The sequence below is a fragment of the Orbicella franksi genome, chromosome 3 (genome assembly GCF_964199315.1).
Source record: "Orbicella franksi chromosome 3, jaOrbFran1.1, whole genome shotgun sequence".
Classification (NCBI taxonomy): domain Eukaryota; kingdom Metazoa; phylum Cnidaria; class Anthozoa; order Scleractinia; family Merulinidae; genus Orbicella; species Orbicella franksi.
In genome coordinates this window covers 6,218,803-6,227,985 of record NC_138147.1, presented here as the reverse complement: position 1 = coordinate 6,227,985, position 9,183 = coordinate 6,218,803, and the positions used below count along the sequence as shown (strand labels likewise).

General features: G+C 38.5%; 1 protein-coding gene across 1 annotated transcript; it reads right to left on the bottom strand.

Moving 5' to 3' along the window:
* Positions 1-2,424: 2,424 nt before the first annotated feature.
* LOC145480920 (uncharacterized) lies at positions 2,425-8,771 on the bottom strand. The gene is made up of 2 exons (XM_081459263.1): positions 7,968-8,771; positions 2,425-4,600 (listed from the first exon to the last, which is right to left on the bottom strand). The coding sequence occupies exons 1-2, from the start codon at positions 8,022-8,024 to the stop codon at positions 4,325-4,327; spliced, it is 333 nt and encodes a 110-aa protein (XP_081315389.1). The 5' UTR covers positions 8,025-8,771; the 3' UTR covers positions 2,425-4,324.
* Between the last annotated feature and the right edge of the window lie 412 nt (positions 8,772-9,183).

Below are 9,183 nucleotides of genomic sequence, written 5' to 3'. Positions count from 1 at the left end.
TCACGAAAACAAAGCAATCTATTTTAGAGCCACTTTGATCCACTTCAAACGTTTGATATTGCTCGGACAGCACTTTAAGGGGGCGGTCGAGTTAAGAGTAGCTGGAATTTTATTTGTTTTCCACGGTGTGTATTTTCAAACATTTACTTCGCTCGATAGCTTGTCGTGTAACTTATCATTTGTTGGTCGCTTAAGGCTAAACTCTAATCTAGCATCGTATATTTTGTTGTGGCATTAGACCTGATGACTTGTCCTCGTCCAACTCTTACGACAATCAAAACTTCGACGTGTTTCAGAGGTCAGAGAAAACACGGACCACGTGACTGAAGCTCTCTGTTAAAGTGAGCGTTAGGCCTACTGCACGTGCCAGTAATTTTCTGTGATGTCAAGTCTGCTAAGCCGTTTTGAAGTCATGTTACAAAACTCGGGTATCGCGCACGTGCCGCTAAAAGATTATTAAACCTTCGGTCTGTTTCTACTTAATTATTCTTACTTGTTTTGTTCGAATATTTGCCTTACACGCCCAAACAAGAGCTGAAACTAGCAAGTGAATTCATAAAGAGAGAAACCAAAAAGTGAAAATATCGTAGACGTATAAAATTAAACATCGAGTCGTTCTTGGGCAAAATTTTGTACGATACTCGGCATATTTGCTTGTTGTTGTTCTCGAGAGCAGTCTATTTATTACGGCCAACCTGCGTCAAAACAAATAGATCCTATCTTAAAATATTTTGTTCATCATGATAAGGATGAATAAAGTGGAGGGTACTTCTTAAGCCATACAGAATAAATACAAGACAGGAAAGTGCGTAAATGCATAAAATTAGGAATATAAAAAGGACATGACATCAGGAAAGTGGGAGGTGCCAATATAAAAATATACCCTAATTTAGCGCGCCATAAATATCAGCTGATATCAGCAAAATAAGGTTATACCGTGTTTTCTCGATTAAACGCCCCTGGTATTTATTTCAAACCTGGTGTCGTGGATCCGGCGTTTATTTTTGACTTTCGCAGTTTATTCGAGCCCGGAGTTTATCAGAGTATTTATTCATTATCTTTGAGAGTTAAATATCTAAATATTACGCCTAAAACATCTTAAACTTAGATGGAATTAAAATATATTCCTTGATTGAGGGTCTTATTTACAAATGTACCTTGGAGACCAGGCGTTTAATGGAGTTTATTTCCAAAAAACAAGAGCATTAAAAGTATTCGCAGTTTCGATTCTCGCTATCTCTTGGAAAAGATACAAAAACAGTTTTGTCGACTGTTTTGTTTTTTTATTTCCGCGGCTTCGATCTCTATCATTGAGTTGATTCTTTGCTTGTTCAGAAAAAGAACGGAGAGAGCAAGGATACAGAGAGAGGAAATCTCTCTGCAGTTCAGATTTAACTCCCTTCCTTGCAACGTAACCTTCAAACTAGTAGCTGAAAAATAAAACGAAAACAATCAAAACGTCGTTAAAATAATACCAGACTGAATCCAGAAGCCAAAAACAAGTCCCGGTTACAATGCAAACAGTAAACAGATGATGGTTTCCTAGTCGCGGCAAAACATTGCTCTTAGTTAATAAAAGAAGTACATTGTCAGTAAATATGGCCTCAAAACCAGTCAGCCAAAAACACATCTACTTTTGAGCTATGCCGATTACCACGGAAATAATATTGCGAGGTCTACCTCGGATCCACCGGTCGGGTAGGGTTGGTGCAGATCGTATCCATACGATTGTTGCCGAAGATGAAACTTCCAAACATTCATAAAAATGATGCAAGGGACCGTAAACGAAAATGCTGCTGGGATACGTAGGATCTGTAAATTAAAGATCTGATCAGCCAAAAATAGAAACATAACAATGAAGCAAGGCTGATTACTACGTGGAAAGCTTAACGGTGCAACGACATGATAGAGTCCAAACCTGAAAGCTAAGAACTGCAACCGTGGAGAGCTGTTTCGACCACGGTTTTGTCAAGGCGGAAGAAGCTTGTCCTACATTGGTAATAGTTTTGTACTTAGAGTGCAGATTCCACCAGCCGTGAGGTATACACAAGACAGAAGCCACAGATGGTGATGATGATGATGACGACGACGACGACGACAATGATGATGTTGATGATGATGATGATAATTATAATAATTATAATAATTATAATAACAATAATAAGTTCCAACTTGGACAGAACTTTAGTCCCTAGGTTCATGATTTGGACCCTGCCCTTGTGGTAGAATTGTAGAAATACCCATCATGAACTGAACAATTTCTATAGTAATAGTGAATAATAATAGTAATGATAGTAAGGTCATAAAACTTATTATAATAATAATAATAAAATGATAATAATAAGTAATAACAATAAATAGGCTCTTAAAAACGCATTATACATGAAAATCGGCTTCCAATAATGCTCTCCTGTGCGTGTGCGCAAGAATGTGGGGAGAGGGAAAACTACTGAATTGAAAACCACGGACGCACGCTACGCAGGGCGCGGCATTTTTTTGTCTCAAAAAATAACCTTGTTTTGGGTTCAGCGGAAATAGTGCGAAAGAACATCAATAAAACTGATCTTCATGACGCACACTGGCTATTTGTACCATGTTGTTTCGTCAGTTTTGTGACCTCAATTTTACAGATTATCGATTATAGATAGGCGAGTCGCCCCCGGCCGAAAACCTCAAACTGACCTGTACCTATACTGTCAGGCTACATGGCACATCGCCTCATCACAAGTGTCCACGATCGTTGTCCGGTACACAGCCCCTACGCCAGATTATCGATTCAACTAAGGCTGTGAATGTCCGACTAAATGTGCAACCAGTTAATGCTTTAATTATTCAAATGCTAAATTGTTGCAAGGTTTTAAAAGTGCATTTTGAGTAGCTGCACAAGTGTTTCTTGACCTCCTGTGTAGAGCGCACTTTTCTGATATAGTGTATTGTTGTCATAAGTTCTTTTCATAAATCACGGCCAGAAGTTAGGCTGTTAAGACTAGCATGAAAAGAACGGAAGCCTGCCAACTTCTTAGAACAGTAATTGTCTTTTCGAGAAACAATGATCCCTGGCAAGGAGATTTAAAGAGGAAACCAAACACGAAAATATGCGTGAGTTTGATTTTGATAGCCACCCCATTAGCCACAATATCTCGGCGTACTTTGAAACGGAAGGCGTTATCAAAGTTCAATATTTCCGACTCTGCAGACAATGTGCTGTGCGATGAAGCGTCACAAATGACTTTTTTTTAAATGTCTATTGTTGTGTTCTTGAGTATCATTAGAATGTGTCGTTTATTCTTTTGTGCCCCTCACATGCGGCGTTGAAAAAACTATTCGCAAGTTTCACTGAAGTTTTTCCTCCAGAACAAGAATTTTTGGCCCTAAGTGAGCGCGAAAACTGACTAAATACCTGCCAGATAAAGATTTCATAGCACAATCGAAAATCACTTTCATGAAAAATCAGTTCTCAGTGATCGTGCTGGGGGTACATAATAAGGTGAAACTTTGCACGTAAACTGGTCATTGATCTAAGTGTTCGCTTCTTTTTGACCTTTTCTTTTCCTCTGCCTGAAAATTCAGCTTTAAAAGATGGTCCAAATAATTGAACGACGATTACAAGCGCCTTGTCATGAGATCTTTCACGTTCTTCTTACAGTGTTAGCGTTACAATAGATGGCAGCTGCATCGAGTTCAGTTTTATGCAAATCTCTCTTTTTTTATTATTCTAATTCGACTGTTACAAGACGTACTTACGCAAATTTACATCTGTAAATAGTTTTTTCTCTTTGTCACGCACACGCTAACCAAGTGAAATAAATTTTTTCAAGCGTATTCTCTTCTTCATATCGTCTTATTTCAAGGCTATAAAAAATACTGTCTTTAAATTAAGTGATTTTTTTTCTGTACTGTATTTACATTGCGACAACTCTTGCCCGCTTTTCATTGCAGAAGAAAAACACAAGCTTCCACAGATATCTATAATTCGTTGTGTTTTAATCTAAGCGATATTTGAATATTGCAAACAGAGTCACTATTGTCCCTTCTGTGGTTTTGTCTGTGAATATTATTTTAGAGATTTGAAAAATTTATTTTCAAAACTGGTCACAGAACTCAGTGTCTCATTTCACTGTTTTTGGCTTGGAAAAAAATATCCTGCTTCCAATACAGAATAAAGTCTCGGCAGTTAGAGCTGAACAGTCCTGCTGTCGTCCAGTTGCCTTATATTTTTCAATATAAATATTCTTCTTTCTATTTACAAGCGTTTCGTCCGCGACCAAATATGCGGAGGTCATTTTGTGGTATTCACGAGACTTCTAACGACGATCGTGACATGTCAAGCATGCATGGGCCATGGTTTCGATCCATGAACAGGGGACGAATATTGCTGTTGAATGCGGTAAGCTTGTATCCTCCCGTACTGCGACGCAACGTAGTTCTTCTGCTGTTGCTTTCTTCTGAAGAAAAGCGTGCGAAGGTCCGGCAAATCTTGTAACGTGTTCAACTGCATTTCAACTATGAGTCTTGCCAATGCTCCTTCGTCAACACGGTCCATTGAGTCAAAAAATTCTTTCCCCAAGGGTGCACAGCTCTCTCGAGTGTATTCAGGCATCTGAGGAAAGCAACGAAAAAGTCGATCAGTATGATAAATTTCAAATCAAAAATGAAATCATCAACATTGAATAGAAGGTTGGTCAATTGTTCTCGAATGGGCTCGATGCAGTACCGCGCACATGCTCTCCGTTCATAAGCTCGATTGCGCTAATGCTTGTTTTTCGATCCCGCATAATCTACAACTCAAACCGTCGAAAAAGATTTCGAACTAAAGGTACACGGAAGGCAATGTTCACCTCTGTCGAATCTTTCTTGGAGTTCTTCGCCTCTTTGCGTGTCAAGTTAGCAAACTTCTTTCTCAAAGCTCAACCCTTGTTGACCACAGACTGCGACTGACTGAAATGTCCGTTGAAGTCGAAAACGTAAAATAATGTTTGCATTACACCCTTGAGTAACTATTTACGGTAACCACCGCTGAGAACAACAGCTGAATTCATCTCCACACAATTGATATTGCCCGATCTTTTGTGTCGTCATCGCTAGTGACGTCATATCACCGCGCCGCCATCTTGTATTACGCACTTAGCATTAGTCGCAGGACGTGGGACGCGCAGAGCATAAAAAAAGAACAATTTCGTCATCGACCCAAAAAAGTGTTTTTTCCTTAGTTACAAAACAGAACATAAAACATTATATAATGCTGCGTAGTTTAGCAAGAACGCAGTTTGAGATAAGTAAGATATGCTTGTAACGCAGAAGACATGACCTTTATCATCATTTTTGTCATCATAGTCTTATAGGGCATATAATAACCAAGATATGATCGTGTTATGATAAGTTAGCGACGCTCACGCGATGTGATCGATCGCGCGAGAAGTCCAAAGTTTGGGTGTGTCGAAATTCTTCATGGGCTCTTTCGGAATGACCAAATCCTGTTTATAAGTGTCAGTTTTACCCCATGTTTTGAATTCCACAGAGGTTGTAGCTGTTTTACGAGCAAAAGAAAGTAATTAAAACTGAGCGGCAATTCCTTAAATGGTGTACAATGTTTAAAATATCGGTGGACATTTGTCTACTACTATAAAGCGTATATGCTGCAATTTCTTCGCACGAAAAAGTTCGCTAGTTCAAGCAACAGCCTTTACTAAACGGAAACAACATATTACTCATATCACAGCTATAAAATTCCTTATCGACTTCCTCAAAGGCCAGCTAGGTACTTGCCTATCGCGTAATCATATTAATTCCGGAGCGAAATTAGGACAAATATTTATAAGGATAGTTCTTCATCTGCGTTTTTTAATGATTAAACTATTGTTCTTTCCAGAACTATGACAAAGTATTAAAAAATATCACGAAAACGTGACAAGGCTATCGATAACTAATTTTATACTCTATTTTATAAAAATTAAGTCCATTAAGTTTTTTTTTTTTTTTTTTTCTTGAATAGACTGACAGATGCCCTTTGTTAGTCGGACAAAAACAATTTTGATTCGACCGATCGATATTGGTAACAAAATATGTGTCAGCTGGTGAATGGAAAAACAGTCCTGCTTTCGATTTCTAGAACAGGCCGGAAGTCGTGTCAAGGTTATTCTTCACCCCCGGATTGATCCAGCAGCTGAGCTCATTACATGTCAAGCTGACACTCGATCAAACCTCAAATTATTTACTAATTTACAAATGTAAAATGACTGTTAATTTACTTTTTCATCTCCACGGTTGATATTGCGCTAAGGGTTTCAACAACACCGTTTCTACAGAACTTTTTCACTCCCCGCATCTATGTTTATGCTGTGGTTATAATTTTCATCCACAGTGACGCAAATGAATCATTGCGGCGGAAGGTGCAATGTTATTTGATTTAGCTTTAGCTTCTCTGACTTCTCTGCCCAAGGCTGCCCAATTTTGTTGCCACAACTGACGAACAGGAAATTCGGCACTTTCAGATTCATTATTTTAATGAATGGTAAAAAGGCCTTGATCTCACACTTTTGTGAATTACTTTTAAAGATTTCCGTTTGATTTTTGATATGAAAGCATTGTGGTTGAAGTAATAATTCAAAACATAGAAATGTCGATGTCTCCGTGGTATTTAAAAGAACGCCCCACCCACCCCTCCTGTGTTGCATGATGTGCACTTCACTAGGCCGCTGTGATTGATCTCCAACTTCTCTTAACATCTTTATAACAAATTCAAATAAGCTAGTCACGGGATTAGAAAAAAGTGATCGTCTGAGCAAGATCTGCTGATCGAGAGCACAATTCTCTCGAGTAAATTACCAAAAGGTGGCTCGAAATACAAGGAGATTATAATAAAATTGATTGGACCCCTAAGGGAGGTACCCAAGTCACGCTTCGCTTCATAACGCTTGATTGTGCAATGCATGTTTATCTCTGAATATTAGCACCTCTGCGGCATTTGCCTTTAGCCTAAATTGAACTAGTTTAAACAAAGGAATTTTTGGCAATCAAAATATGAGCAAATATCTGCCTAGATCGCCGGATCTCAAACGACGTGCTGTTAAACTGATTTTTTTACCTGCAATTAAGAATAGGTAGCTTTAACTGTTGGTTGAAGGGCACTTATCTAACTATAACATCAGCAAAATAGTTTTATAGTTAACACATCCTTTGCCCTCCCATTCAGCTCGCAGCTGACGAGAATTACGCAATCAGGCAGCAACATACATTTTGGCCCCTCAAAAGTACGCATCTGAGAAAATACTGTAGTCAAGCTCACCCTTGAACTAAATTTGTCGTTACAAACCTTGTTCAGCTGTTACTGTGAAAAATATAACCAGTTTGCTTGCCAATCCTTGAACTTCTTAATACGTCTTTCCCTCAACAAGCTTTTCCTGCCCTTGTCACGAGATTATAATGCAGATCATTATAAACACTGTATTATGAACTCGTGCATTGGGGCGTGTCATTAACGCATGATTGTCACGGAACGCTCTGCTTTCGGTTCTCGAATGTATTTTGTTCTTTCCGTCGTAACAAGTAACCCTATCATCAAGACTAGTACTGAGGGGAGGACCCTGCATTTAGAACTTGCCGCGTTCTTTGTAACTATACTAGGAAAAATCTTTTTTTATTATTCATTAAGACATTTTTGTCGCACAAAGAAGTCAATGACGGAAAGCTCTCTTATTCAATGTTCGTATTTTCAGAATACCCCTCCCCCCCCCCCCCCCCACCACGAAAATTGAAAAATTCGCTATCTCAGGCCACCTTCAGTTCAGCTAGGCACGCCAGCTTTTGCAAACAACTTTTGACCAACGTTGATTACTAACTCGTCATGAAATTTTCACCTGCAATTAGTTTGTGATTACAGAAACTATAAATCTATAACTTGCTATTAAAGCTCCCAGACTTTTAACGCTTATTATAAACAAAATCGTGGCTAAAGGCAATAAACGTACCTGCCAAGATGGGCTGACAATCGACGAGTTTTCCATAATGAAGTATGTTTGCTCCATTAGCTTTAGAACCTCTCTGGCATGCAGAAAAATGTCGTAACTGTTTATTGCTTTGGTCGGTCTTTCTCAAGACAATTTTACTAAATAACTTTCAGCGCCGGCTTAAATACGGGGCAACGCCAACATTTCCCGGTTTGAAATCCCCGTTTCCTGTTTAGAGTCAGGTCACGATTCTCAGGTCACGATTTAGGTTGATTTTGTTTAAAATATCTTTGTATATTTACCTTTCGTCGTTCCACCGATTCTTTTAAGTCATAGTTATTGGTGGTTTTCGTAATTTAGAGCCTAAATTCCTAACTATCTTTTTGCTTTTCCGAAATCACCCGTAATCGCTGTCGTTGTGAAATCATAAAATTTATTTCCGGTTCCTCCCGACTGACAAATGTACTTGCGTAAGTTCTGTACTTGTATTCGCTCAGTGCGCTTGTCATGTATCGTGATGTGTGGTTAACATTTGCATAATATAGAACTGCCTTCTTTGGACAATCGTTGTAAGTTTTGTTTTCTTTTCCACATCAGGTTTTTAACCATCACGAGGATTTCAAATGATTTCTTGAAAATTCACTGAATGTCAGTAGTCAGTGTCATATTGTCGCGCGCCGATTTCACATGTCCAGACAAATCCGTTCTGCACGGAGCTGCTTTGTTTGCTTTTTTTTGTCTCTTAGATGTTTTCAGTGCATGCCTCTTGACTTCATTAAGTGACGAAAAAGGAGTAAAATTCATTAAAATAATACTATAGGCATTAGCACCTTTTGTTTACAAGTTCGTCATTTACGCGTCAACTCGTGGCCTGTCACGTAACAGAGTAGTCCTCTGCGCGTGTTACACTTCCGGTCTTATCGTACTTTATGTTTTAGATCTGACAGATAGGTTTAAGATTTGCGTTATAAGCTTGAAAGAAGCTTATTATTGAGGTTTTGGTCCCTTTTATAAACACACTGTATGTGGTTAGTCTTTAAAATTAGACAATCAAGAAAAATCTTCGTACTTACGGATTTAAAAGTTGCGTAATCGGATTACTATAAAAGAGTCACGCAATTGAGTTTGATGGCTCTTGGTTTGATGCATTCTTTCATAAAGCGTTTTTTTATTTTTTTGCAAATCAGTGAAGGAAATGATCTATCACTTTTAACACCCGTATTCTTGAAAATGTTTC

Bases quoted from the DNA above. Each gene is read 5' to 3' on its own strand.
- LOC145480920 (XM_081459263.1), bottom strand. From the start codon at position 8,024: ATGGAGCAAACATACTTCATTATGGAAAACTCGTCGATTGTCAGCCCA. The intron at 4,601-7,967 runs GTACGTTTATTG...TGCTTTCCTCAG, and splicing joins TTGTCAGCCCATCTTGGCAG to ATGCCTGAATACACTCGAGA.